This window comes from Hypomesus transpacificus, unplaced genomic scaffold (assembly GCF_021917145.1).
Source record: "Hypomesus transpacificus isolate Combined female unplaced genomic scaffold, fHypTra1 scaffold_89, whole genome shotgun sequence".
NCBI classification, from domain to species: domain Eukaryota; kingdom Metazoa; phylum Chordata; class Actinopteri; order Osmeriformes; family Osmeridae; genus Hypomesus; species Hypomesus transpacificus.
The window spans coordinates 574,035-587,908 of NW_025814040.1; the positions used below are offsets into that span (position 1 = coordinate 574,035).

Consider the following 13,874-nt stretch of genomic DNA (forward strand, 5'->3'; position numbering starts at 1 on the left):
CACTTCAAAACGGAACAAAAGTAGGATTCTGTAGTGACTTACCCTGTTGTTGGACTCGGTTCCTCCTCAACAAGGACTCCAACATGTTTAAGGTGCTGAATCATCACCGTGGTGCTCCAGTGCCATGCCATGTCGCTTTTGCAAATCTTGCAATTAACACACTTTTTTGATTTATTTTGTGTGAAATGCTCCCACACCTTAGATGACTTAGGTCGTACTGATTTCTCTGCATGGTCCAGTTCTGATGCCAACGTGCCCATTGAAGGCAATTTCGTCAGTGGACAGGGGTCAGTATGGGCATCATGACTAGTCTGCGGCTACACAGCTCCATATGCAACAAACTGCAATGCACTGTGTTCTGACACCTTTCTATCAGAACCAGCTTGAACTTTTTCTGCAATTTGAGCTACAGTAGCTTGTCTGTTGGATCGGACCACATTGGCCAGCCTTTGATTCCCACGTGCATCGATGAGCCTTGGTTGCTCAGGACCCTGTCGCTGGTTACCTGCTTTTCCATCCTTGTACCACTATACAGCAAAAGTTTATAAAAAGTTGCGCTGAAAATGCCAGTGTTGTCATTAGGGTTGCCCCCCGCCCCTTCAAATACGGAATTGTCCCGTATTTGAGAATAAAATAGCGCGTCCTGTTTTGAATCAATACGGGACGGGTTTTGTCACGTATTTTCCGAGTTGTCTTCAATGCAGCATCCCATGCAAATCATCCCACCCGCATTCAGTGAAGACTCGTCCTATTCTGCCCCTGATTGGGTAATACTCACTGCCATCGTTGGTTTGATCAGGTTCACAGCCAATCAGAGGCAGAAGAAGGCGCGTCTCTTGGCGTAGTCAATTTGAAAGAATGGCGGAGACGGGTCCAGATACCCCCCATGTAATAAGTACATTTATAAAAGGAAGTAGGCTTTACATGCCCCAATACTGCACACTACGATTTCTGGTCCACTGATGTAATGTTCATGGAAGATCTTTGCAAGTCTCCTGCACTATATCTATTTTTTTCAATAGACTTGTTTGAGTATCAAAGAATTTGTTTAATTTAAAGTTAATAAATTATGGATCTGTAAAATATGGTTCTCACAAGTTCCTCCAAAAGCTTATTTTTCGTGGTCTCAATGTCAAACTTTGTTGGCCTTTGTTTATTATCGTCATAGCTGACAATATGACCACTTGAGTTGTGATAGAGAGACTGAGGGGATCTGTTCACACTGATTTCAATAGCAGATATCTTTTTATAATGTCAATGTATTCAATCATAATATTTGTATGAAAACATGTTTTAAGTTTTGATGTACCACCACTGGCACGTCATTGGGCCTGTGGTCATCGTGGCCCCGAGGGGTGTGGCCCCCCCTGCGGCAGGCGTCCCATATTTTTCAGTATTGAAGGTGGCAACCCTAGTTGTCATACTGCTGCGAGTCCAGGGTATTGCGCAATAGCCAAGAAAACACCTCTCAACCTCGCGTTCTTAGCGTGATAAACAGCCTTTAGACGGGCTCTGCTTTGTGTTTGGCACTGCTGCGCTAGCATTGCTGAGAAAGATGAGATGTATACAGTGACAAATGACGTGGCTCTGTGGTGGCTCTCTAGCCTGTGGAAAAGCAAACTGGTTCTTAGGAGGCTCCGTTCTTGAACCAGCTCCGAACTGGCTCTAGCACCAGCTCCGAAAAAGCTCCCGGTTCACTTTGGTGGAAAGGGGGTATGAAATCCTTATGCTTAATGCATAATGTTATGCATAATGTTATGGCTGATCAGTGTATGTGACAAAGGGCTGTGGTGCCCATCCACACCTGCAGGGAGGGGCCTTTCCCCATCCAGGGTCAGGCTGACAGGAGGTGTGACAAGTTGCTTGGCGCCAGGGTTGAGGTTGAGGAGAGCGAAGGGGCACAAAACCCCATCCGTGGAAAGTATCAGCAGGGTGGGCACAGGGGGCAGAGTTTTCTCATCCGCTGGAGGCACAAACAAGGAAGAAGACATTTTGTCAGATATGGGTTATGGATATTAAGCATCTCATATGCAGTTAGGCATTCACTCTCACAGTGTTTCCCCTACCATTGTTTAGGAGGGGTAGCCTGCCCCCCCCCAAAAAAAACCCCCACGCCCCTAAAAGATTTACATACAGTGCCCTCCAAAAGTATTGGAACAGTGAGGCGAATTCCTTTATTTTTGCTGTAGACTGAAAACATTTGGGCTTGACATCAAATAATGAACGTGAGACCAGAGATCAACGTTTCAGCTTTTATTTCCAGGTATTTACATCAGGATCTGATGCACAACTAAGAAAATATCACATTTTGTTTGAATCCACCCATTTGTCATGTGAGCAAAAGTATTGGAACAGATATACTTAAAACATATTTAAGTGAATAAGACTTAATATTTAGTTGCAAATCCTTTGCTTTCAATAACTGCAGCAAGTCTGTGACCCATTGACGTCACCAAACTTTTGCATTCTTCCTTTTTGATGCTTTCCCAGGCTTTCACTGCAGCCTCTTTCAGTTGTTGTTTGTTTTGTGGGGTTCCTCCCTTCAGTCTCCTCTTAAGCAGGTAAAATGCATGCTCTATAGGGTTTAAGTCTGGAGATTGACTTGGCCAGTCTAATACCTTCCATTTCTTGCCCCTGATGAACTCCTTTGTTGTTTTGGCAGTGTGTTTTGGGTCGTTATCTTGCTGCATGATGAAGGCTCTGCCAATCAGTTTGGTTGCATCTTTCCTTAAATTGGCAGACAAAATGTTTCTGTAGACTTCCGAGGTCATTTTGCTGCTGCCATCATGTGTTACATCCTCAATGAAGATTAATGAGCCCGTCCCAGAAGAAGCCATGCAAGCCCAAGCCATGACATTACCTCCACCGTGTTTCACAGATGAGCTTGTGTGTTTGGGATCATGAGCAGTTCCTTTCTTTCTCCAAACTTTAGCCTTTCCATCACTTTGGTAAAAGTTAATCTTTGTCTCATCAGTCCATAAAACTTTGTCCCAGAATTTTTGAGGTTCATCTCTGTACTTTTTGGCAATTTCCAGCCTGGCCTTCCTATTCTTCTTGCTAATGAGTGGTTTGCATCTTCTGGTGTAGCCCTTGTACTTTTGTTCATGAAGTCTTCTGCGAACAGTAGATAGTGATACCTTCACTCCTGCCATCTGGAGGTTGTTGCTGATCTCACTAACAGTTGTTTTAGGGTCTTTCTTTACAGCTCTCACAATGTTTCTGTCATCAACTGCTGATGTTTTCCTTGGTCTACCTGTTCGACGTCTGTTACTTAGTACACCAGTAGTTTTCTTCTTCTTCAGGACATTCCAAATGGTTGTACTGGCTATGGCCAATGTTTTTGCAATGGCTCTGATTGATTTTCCATCTTCTCTAAGACTCACAATTGCTTGTTTTTCACCCAAAGACAGCGCTCTGGTTTTCATGTTGTTTTCACCTCTGAATACAGTCTGCATAGACAAAACCTATCTTACCCAATCTGAACCTGAGTGTAGACATTCAGTGGTATTTATTGATTGAATAATGTATGTAATAGGACACACCTGGGCAACAAAACACACCTGTCAGTCACATGTTCCAATACTTTTGCTCACGTGACAAATGGGTGGGTTCGAACAAAAAGGTGATATTTTCTAATTTGTGCATCAGATCCTGATGTAAATACCTGGAAATAAAAGCTGAAACGTTGATCTCTGGTTTCACATTCATCGTTTGATGTCAAGCCCAAATGTTTTCAGTCTACAGCAAAAATAAAGGAATTGGCCTCACTGTTCCAATACTTTTGGAGGGCACTGTATACATATATTCAAAAGAAACATCAAATTAATTTGTTTCACATGTTTGCGCAACATTTGCCTTCTTATTTACACCTGATCGCCTGTCGATGAGTACACTAGATCCTCTGGCAGCTACTATTTGCATAAATTTGCCTAGTCGCTCCTCGCGAGTGGCTCCGTGTGGTGCTTGGAATCCACTTAATGCACGCATTACTTCTGCATATTGCATAAGCCAGGTCAACAACTTCCGGAAGCTAGCAGTTACACTAGTTCTCTTACACAAAATGACGTTTTTTTACGTTGGCGTTTGGGTGATGATTCCAAAATTACAATTAACAGGTCAATGATCATAAACAACATTGCGGGTAGCCAAAATATGAAGCATACATTGTGAAAAGCAAATAAGTGCCTATGGGTAGAACCAGAAAAGCATGTAATTAAACAAATTACAATTAAACAAAATGATCCTCGAAGTGCTGTAGTGTACTTGGAGGAAAGCAAGCAACAATAATATAATTCACAGCAAGTACAAGTAGTTAAATCAGTTACAACTAGCTAAGCTACCTGTTTGCGCTGCCAGTTATCTCACTCTGCTTTGCAGGGCCTGTTAGGTGGTTTGTAAAAAATGTTGGTCAACCCCCCCCCCCCCCCCCTGAAAAAAATCCTGGGGGAAACACACATGCGTGCCCAAGTGTGCATTCATGTACACAAAAGAAACAAAATCAACGTGCTTGCACAAAAACCTACACATGACAGAAAGCTTGACCCCAGGTCATTAAGAAAGGCAGAAAGAGACAATGACTAAAAACATGATTTACATGTATAATAACCTCATTTAAAGGGTTAGGTTTATCAACAACTTTCAGTTGTAAGACAACTAATTTGTGTGGTCGGCTATGGAGACTTGCAAAGACACAAACACAAAGGAGAATATAAGGTGGGGGTGAAGAGGCTTACAGAGGATGAGGGAAGGTGTGAGGGAAGAAGGAGAAGAGGAGAGTATGCTCCTCAGCATTCTTAGGGATTGTAGATGTTTTCATCCAGGCCATTTTATTGAGTAGGCTACATAAACACATACAAACCCCTCTTAATATCTCACTTGAAACAAAGGATTTGATTACAATTACAATAGATAGAAAGCACTGATTAAATTGCTGCTGGTTAAGGACTTGAAAAACAGGAAACAAGACTAAAACAACAGCAGCAGTGTTGTTAACCCTATGTGACTGCATGGCTGCAACACAAGCACTGATGAAGCAGCTTAATCATCATTCCTACCACAGGCTCAGAAAAGACTGCAGTCACTGTAGCGCATACAAAATATTATGAGCACAGGCTGTGGAATCATGCTGCAGCCAATGCCTCTATGGATGTACTGCAGCTAGCCAGAGGCCTGTTCCATAGAGGCTGCTCAAAAAAGTTAGACTTAAAGTCCCAAACCTGACTTGCATTAGATTAATTAGTAGTGGTGGGCCTTTATCGGCGTTAACGTGCTGCGTTAACGTGAGACTCTTATCGGGCGATAAATAAAATATCGCCGTTAATCTATTCTCAAAGTTGGGTTGGGAGCTGGGTCTTTACTACACAAGCTATGATGACTTTCACCTTGATATTTTAGCACGGATATATACCTAGCCGAATTGCACTGTAGGGGGCGAGAACGAGTCTTCGAACCTGTGTGTATGCCTTTTGTATGAAATTACCACATCAAACGTGACGCTAACATGGATGCAGCTATGAAGCTGCCGGGTTTGCTTCAGGGAACATTTATTTTTAAGAAGCTTGCTAATGGAAACCTCGATAAGACTAAGGTTGTTTGCCCCTTGTGCAATGCGGAATTAGTTTACTGTACGATTTCTGGTACGCTGCTGCCACTGCCAAGGACAAGAGCAGGCTGCAGCGTATCATCCGCTCTGCAGAGAAGGTGATTGGCTGCAATCTGCCTTCCCTCGAGGACCTGCACACCTCGAGGACCCTGAAGCGAGCGAAGAAGATTGTGGCCGACTCCTCCCACCCTGGACACTCCGTTTCAGTCACTCCCCTTCGGCAGAAGGCTGCGGTCCATCAGGACCAAAACCTCACGCCACACAAACAGTTTCTTTCCTTCCGCTGTTGGCCTCCTCAACAAGGCCAAGAGTTCACACTGACTAATGACTTCATGTCTTAAAACAATTGCATTTGCACTACTTTACAATTTGTGTAATATTTGTATTTTATATTGTATTTTATACTGTAAATTGGCAATTTATATTTTATTTTATGGCAACTTATTTTATTTTATTGTATATTTTATTTTAATGGTATTCCACTTAGTATTGCTAGTTTATGTATCCATAGTGTACATAGACCATATATCTAAATTTAAGATTCCTATATGTTTATTGTATGCACCTTCCTGCCAAAGCAAATTCCTTGTCTGTGAAAACTTTAATGACAAATAAATCCCTTTCTGATTCTTCCAGTCTCTAATACCACCTAAACGCAAAGCATAGATGTAAAAAATGTATCTATGCCCACCACTATTAGTCAAGCTGGGCTAAAGCGGTTCCATAAAAGGCCAACTTCAGCTCACGCACTCTTACTAATTCAAGTCAGATTTAAGTAGTCGAGCTAATTGCACGTGTACCCTGTTCTTAAGCATCCCGAGAGGTAAAACATGGATCGTCAAACATGGATGACTTCTTCCAGAAAGAAAATTCCCTTTAAATTGTGTACAATGACAACTCCCTCATCCACCGCTTCATCAAAATAAAATGACACGCCATGATTGACGTTTACAATAGGCTGCATAGGTCGAGGACCTTTTTAGACATTTACTTTGTTGATTAAAAAACAGACACCCTCTAAACACATCTAAGTTGACTTTGACATTGTTTAAACAGCGACCTGTTCTCCACAAGCTAAGAACACAGCTTTGACTTTGAGCTCGGTAAACATATACTTAGAAGTCCATGTCTTGTTAAAAACTCTACATTCTGTATCAACCTTTCGTTTTTCCATTTTCGAGGGCTAACCAACAGCTAACTTCTGTTGGTGAGGTTGTGCAAGCACACATATATAAATCGACTGATCACTGTAGTCTTTCAGGACTACATAATTATTACCGGTCAACACATTTATTTATTTTACATTTTTGATTTACCTCACGCGGGCCGGATTGTGACAGCCCGTAGGCCGGTTGTGGCCCGCGGGACGTACAATGCCCAGGTCTGCCGTAACTGATTCTCTCATGCTCAGGTCGTAATTTCAATCGCACAGCACGGAGCAGTGTAGGCCTACAGGATTATCTGGACCACAGCCAATCAGAGGCAAAGACCCGCCCCATCTCTGTCTCTGATTGGTCTAGACCACAATATGATCCAACCATGAGTGCGAGTTCCGTCAAAGGAGAACAAACGCTTTGTTCGTGGAGAGGCAGCAGATGCAAGGAGGTAAGGTGCACCGGTGCAACCTAGGAACATTTGTCGCACCCATCCAAATTTTGGTCGCATATGCGACCTAATTGGTTGCATTCTAGAGCCCTTTTAATGTTAATGAGACGCTAAACGTTGATATCATGGATACATTTTCACCAATTCAAACCAAATCTATTTCTACAGATCAAATGTATTGCCCTTGTAGGTTGATAGCAAGTAAACATGTAGGCTTTCTTTGTTTTGTTTTTAAGGACACTGAACAGTTTTCAAAAATTCACTCTAGCAGGGAGGGGATTGAGGAAGGTCAAGTGCAACTTACTGATGTGTATCTCCTGTTGGCTCGTGTAGTCTATGGCTAGACCCAGAGGCAGTGTGTCGTCGTTGGTCTGGGTGACAGGCAGCTCTCCTCGACTGGCATCCTCCAGCAGCCACAGCTCCCAATTAGTCTGGAGAGGACAGAGACATGGCGATCAAGCAAACATGAGCAACCAATTTGTTTTCAGTGGCACTCTTGGTCATGATGGCTGCAAATTGGCCATTGTGTGGAATTCTCACGGACAAGATAGGTGGTTGGACAGTTACTAGTCCAGTTAATAGTTTTGAATGATATGGGAATTTAACAAGACAATATTTATGTAGTGTATAGTCACCTTATCCTCTTGCTTGGCAATGATGCTGACTTCAATGGACGCTGCAGATGCAGCAAGAACAATGCCCCTACAAGAGAAAGACCGTTATGCCTGGATCATGCTCACCACTAGCCTGACGTTGTCATACTCATAATTCTAGTCAGAATGAGTCTGAGAACTCTACGTTGGGCTTTGACTACAGGGCGTGTTTCAAACAAGCCTGGAAAACAAATGCCTCTTCGCTCAATTGGATAGATCTACAACCAATCAGAGCAACAGAGTATGTGACGTATGTTAAGCACCGCATAGTTGTTGTCAACAGAACTAAACTACAAGCAGACTTGAAGTATGCTTGAAGAATGAATACAAACAATTTTTGCCGGTGTTGTGAAATTAATTTAAGGGTAGGGAGAGTACTTGTTCACACGGTCAACCTTTTTGAGCGAAACAATAAAGGGCAATGCATATACGAACAAGTTCTCCGTTTAGGATTACAACTCCATTGGGGCCAGCTGAACTTTTACCGAATCCCGTAGGAAGGACGGCAAAAACATATTTTCCATCGACAAATGCCTTGATTGCGTCTCTCTGTTCCTCTTTCAAAATTAATGCGCTGTCGATGTCTTCTAAAACAGACTCGATGGCAGAATCATAACATCCCAGATCTCCAGCGGTAGCCATGTTTGTTCAAAACGAATTCAACTTAAGCGCTGTTTTGTGACGTGAGTGATTACGTTACTGTTGATCATCTGTGCATCATCGTATAAAGCCCGCCCTGGCAATTTAATTGGTTTGCCCAGATTCTGTTTTTCTGTAGTTGTTCCCCAATACGAGACCCTCCAGACCCAACTTCCCGACCAAATTTTTTTGGGGGCGGGGAGAAGTTGGGCTGGCAGCCAGGCTAGCTCACCACATGGTTAGTTCCCACTTTTAGGACTGTTCCATGTTTTCCTTGTACAGAGCAAGTTAAAATCAAGTACACCATAATAAATTATCCATAGTAGAAGTACTAAATAATATTTGGTCTGGTGGGTGAGTCTTACCAGTCTTCAATGTAGCTAAGAAAGTAGTGGTGCTGCCTCTCGGTACAGGTACCATACACCAGGTCATTGAAGTTGAGGTACCTCTCTTCCCTCTTATCCTCTTTTTTCTGTAAAATAAAAATTGAATCAACTGTGATTTACTAACAATTATTTTGGTAGTATAAGCGGAAAAAACAAACTTCTGTCACTTGGGTCAACATGAGAGCGGAGAAGAAATCTTTACTCACTGGCAGGGACACAACCACCAATTCTGGAGGGGTCTCGGGGGAGCCGTCAGCAGCAGCGTATGCCACAGCAAACATATACGTACTCAGCCACAGCACGTCGAGCACTGAGTGAAGGGAGTTGAGATTGCCATTTATCTGTTATTATTGTAAAAGGGTCCCATTTGGTTGGTACTTTCTCGAAATACCTGTCCAAGTATATGAAGGAATTATTCTATCATGGATATGTATACAAAACAGCAAAAACTATGTGGACACCTGACAATCACTCCTATGTGAACTCGGACATCCCATTATGCTTGCGGATGCAGTTGGAACACTGGTGAGTGATGTAACAGATGGTAGGCGATTTTAATGCGCTATGCGCTTTAGCACTAGGCAGCCCTGCTGCTAGTTTGTGTGGTCTACGGCTGGGCTCTTGTAGCTTGGCTCTTGCTGTTCCTAGATGCTTCAATTTTTATAGCACTAAGTTGACCAGAGCTAATCTAATAGGGCAGAAATCTCAAACTGACTTTTGGCAAAGGGGGCACCCTATGGACAGTGCCACCGTTAAAGTCAGTGAGCTCTTTATAGTCCAGTCATTTTAAGCTGAAATGGGGGTCAAACTAACACAAATTGCAACAGAAGCAAATTCAACTGACTTTGTAACCTCAATATGTCCTGGTTAAGGAAAAAAAAGCCCTGAAGAATCCCATTAGGAGAAAGTTTAGAAAAACACCCAAATATGGCCTATTCATATGCCTATTCATTGTTTTTCTCATGTGAATAGGCTAAAAAGATATCACCATGAAAAATACTAAGTTGAATTCTTACATTAAGACAAACAAAAAATGTATTACAAGTTTTTTTTAATAGTTTTGGTAACATGAGCAAATGCTGCATAATAATGTATGCGCCAATTTGCAAAAATACCACAACATCTACAGTCTCGGCGACAAAGCGTTAGCTGACATGTCGAAAAGTCCATGTTTGGTTTCTTATATACTACATGGGAATTTTGTCCCATTCAACTAAACTCAAACAACAAATCTGGCAGAAAAAGGTTGTCAACGTCATGTTGTCAACGTCTCCAAGGCAACCGCTTCCTAAGTCCGAAAATCGTTTGTTTACCTCTGCGAACTTTCCGGAGGTCAACAAGCGGATTTGTTAACTTTTGATAAACGTCTCTGGACCAAAAAGAACATCGTATTGATCCAATTATAATCAGGGCTCGACAATAACGATGGCCCGATGGCCCGGGGCCAGTCAAAAGTAACGTCGGGATAGTTAAACTAGCAACTCACTGGCCCGAACGGGCCACTGCAAATTATTGATTGAAAACAAATTTGCATTGTAAAAGTTAACATCCTTCATATGTTTTGCTATTGCTAGATGCATAAATAACTTTGCAGCTCGTGGGGCGCGAGACAATAAAGTGAAGATGGCAGCAAAGTAGAGCAACTTTTTTTATGGAACGAAGATGCACTGTGTCGTCTGTCGTATGTTCCCGTCTAAAGAAGACCAAAGTGGATCTTTTTACACAGGCACCGAAATTTTTCGAAAACAATCCCTGACAAGCTAGCAGACAGCACCTGGTTTGCGTGACCGCTAAACGGATGGTTGACAATCCATCTTCCAGGCCGTTGACCATTCTGGTCAGGAATTTAAATGTAGATGCCCATCGTGTTATTGCACGACTTATAACAACGGCATATCACGTAATCAAGACGGACCAGCCGTTCGCATTGTTCCCTCAGGCTATTGAACTGCAGCAGAAGAATGGTGACGACTTGGGTACTTAGTATCATACTGATTAAATGCTATGGAAGCTTTTATATATTAGCATTGACGGACCAGAGGTTTCAGTTTCTGTCAGACCGAGTTGTGCAGAGATGGCTGTCAGCAGGGAAGAGAGCACGTCATGTTTGAGGTTAAAAGTCAATTGTTTTGCTGACAATTACCTTTTTTTTTTTTATCACTAGAAATGTGATTTTGTTGTTGTTATTTTTATATCCGGGATGTGTTTAATAAATGGTTAAACATGTTAACAGAATAACACAAATTATAAGTCTTTGAATTTGTTGTAACAATGATAAAAAATAATAATGTTGAGCCCTGAATAATAATAGTATATAAGAAACACTACTAAAACATACCTGGTGATCAACTACAATTTATTGGGAACATCTGTATGTGTGTTGAGCTGTGGTACGACTATTATTGGTGAAACGACCCAGCCCCAAACCCCATCTCTGCAATAATAATTAATAAAGGCTTGTTTAAAGTATAGTCTTCCTGCATCTATGTATTAATGTTCATGGGTAGCCTAAATGGGTTCCATTCAGACCTTAATGTTGAGTCTTTTACTGTTATATGTCAACAAAGACATATTGAGGATACAAAATCAGTTGAGTTTGCTTCTGTTGCAATTTGTCCTACCTTTTTTTCATAAAATGACTGGCTTGTACCAATGTTTGTCTATGGAGATTCCATGGTTATGTGCAGCATTGTATGCATATGTGAGCAATGGGTGTAGCTTAAACATCTGAATTCAGTAATTTGTGGGGGTTTCCACATGCACTATATGGGCAGAAGTAAATAGTTCTTCCACAGTCTTCTCTACTTAGCTTACCTTTGACAGGGTTGTCAGAGCTGTAAAAGCTTGGACATGGGATGACTTTCTTTTCCTGCAGTGTCTGGTTGGGACAGCAAAAAAATACAAGTGTGACACAAATAATTGCTTCACTGTGCGTGTAGACCCATATAATGCAGTATTTCAGTTGGAAGAAACGTACCGGAGTATACTGGCTGACGGTGGCATTCATTTTTCCCACAGCTACTTGCTTTCCTTTGGGACTCCAACATACTGAATAACACAAAATATGGCATTAAGAGATACATCTCAAAGTCAATAACTTAATTCATTTTATTAATCCCCACGGAAAGTAAAGTTATAACATAAAATGTGTGCAGTTATAGGAACTAAAATGTAAGCCCCACAGTATACGTCAGATAGAAGCAATGACATATCAAAATAAATACAGCAGATGTAGGATAGATGTATATAAAAATGTGTATGAAGTGCAGATAAGCAATGCGAGTTCATCTTTCACTGGTTTACACAAGGTTAAGTTCAGAAAGTAAAACAAGCAAAATTATAGCTGCACTATTTTAAATTGACATGATAGACATGTACAACATTTCAAAACAATTGGATCAATGGCTGATTGCAAATAATTTTTTTTAACCCTTGTGCTGCCTTCGGGTCACAACGACCCGAAAGTTCACAACGACCCATCGTTGTGCTGCGACAACTTTACCCAATACAAAAACAAATAAAAAGTAGGGATGGGACGTATGGCACTGACGCATCAATGCTTGTGTCGCCAAACCAATACGCACAGTTTTGAAAGTGTTTGAGCTTGTATCAAATTACGAAACCTCGTGAAAGATGACGTTCAATGCTTCAAACGTCACAAACTGGTTCGAAGTTTTGCCGCTCTTCTGAACCAGAGCCATAAAAGGAACGAAGCCACTGCTTCTTGTTGAAGACAAATCTCACATTGTCAGAGAAGCAGCACCAGGCATCGCTCGAGTTTCTTCCATCAGTCATTATTATTTAGCCAAATCCGTATAGTAATAATTATAAATCTGTGCACTTGTGTTGGGTTATTTTATTGAAATAAAACGTAACATGATAGGACTAGGTAGGTCTATACAGTGCCCAGAAAACAAATGTTGATCAAATGTTCATCAACATTGTCAACAGTAATAATAATTTGTAAAAATAAAGTGCCCCCCAGTTCACAATAGACCTACATATCACAAATGTTTAGAACAAATCTGTGTTACTTTGATATGAAGACCATATCGTATAAATTCCGTCCACCCGCATCAACAAGTAACAGCTTTTACGGTAGTGTAGTTGGTTAAAGCATTGAACGACAACATACTGTTAAAGCGAATCTGGGATCCCGAGTTCGCGCCCCAGTGCTGGGACCCTTGTACGATATTCTTTAACTTTTACTGTGAGAAAGACATAATTCTAACAGCCTACAGATGTATCACAACATTTTAATGTGTGAGCACTAATATCAGATCAAAATGAACACATGTAGCCTTAATTAAAATATTAAATAACTTAGGGTAGTCTACCGTCGGAGACAACCACTACGCCTCGTTCAGCCAGTTTAAACGGCTGATAGATGACGCTGTTCATTTTCAATGCGCCGATAGTTCGGCTCTTTGGGCCGGCACAATCCGGAAGAAACCACCAAAGCTTCACAAGGCATTGTTCGCCCATCCCTAATAAAAAGCATTTTCTTTTAACCATCGCACTGTGGGAGGTGAGACAGCCCAGCGGTTGAAAGAAAATGTTTTTTTTTATGTTTTTGTATGAGGTAAAGTTGTTGCAACACGTGGGGGGGTCACAATGACCCAAAGATAACAAGGGTTAATTCTTTACAAATTGTCACTGTACAGAAAAATCCATGTTGCAGACATTATGGTTTCTCAAGACTTATGTTCCCCATGAGAAATAAGGCATGCATACCAACTTTCGGACATTTTGGGGTCAAAATGCCTAGCCTGGCTCTGCCCTCCTACGTACTTCCGCTCAATTTGGATTTTGCTTCTGTACTAGGTCTGGGAGCCAGGCTCTGATGTCGGTTTCCAGAAACACATTTTTTGTAGGTCCAATCAGCGAACAGAGGGAGTGGCTGAGAATGATGACGTTAATGTCGTGCACTTGTTTGAGTAGTTCAGTAATGGCGGCGGAGAAAGATGCGAGCGAAATTATTCTGCGGTT

The 13,874-nt window shown here is 41.6% G+C and overlaps 1 protein-coding gene across 2 annotated transcripts in view; it reads right to left on the reverse strand.

Moving 5' to 3' along the window:
• nup214 (nucleoporin 214) overlaps window positions 1-13,874 on the reverse strand; it is a 180,962-nt gene that overhangs the window by 155,658 nt on the left and 11,430 nt on the right. For both annotated transcript variants that reach the window (XM_047018075.1, XM_047018076.1), the window contains exons 5-11: window positions 11,863-11,933; window positions 11,700-11,763; window positions 9,092-9,195; window positions 8,865-8,971; window positions 7,843-7,909; window positions 7,512-7,638; window positions 1,805-1,963 (exon numbers count right to left, since the gene is read on the reverse strand). In XM_047018075.1, coding sequence (XP_046874031.1) covers window positions 1,805-1,963; window positions 7,512-7,638; window positions 7,843-7,909; window positions 8,865-8,971; window positions 9,092-9,195; window positions 11,700-11,763; window positions 11,863-11,933 — 699 coding nt within the window. The remainder of the gene's footprint in view (window positions 1-1,804; window positions 1,964-7,511; window positions 7,639-7,842; window positions 7,910-8,864; window positions 8,972-9,091; window positions 9,196-11,699; window positions 11,764-11,862; window positions 11,934-13,874) is intronic.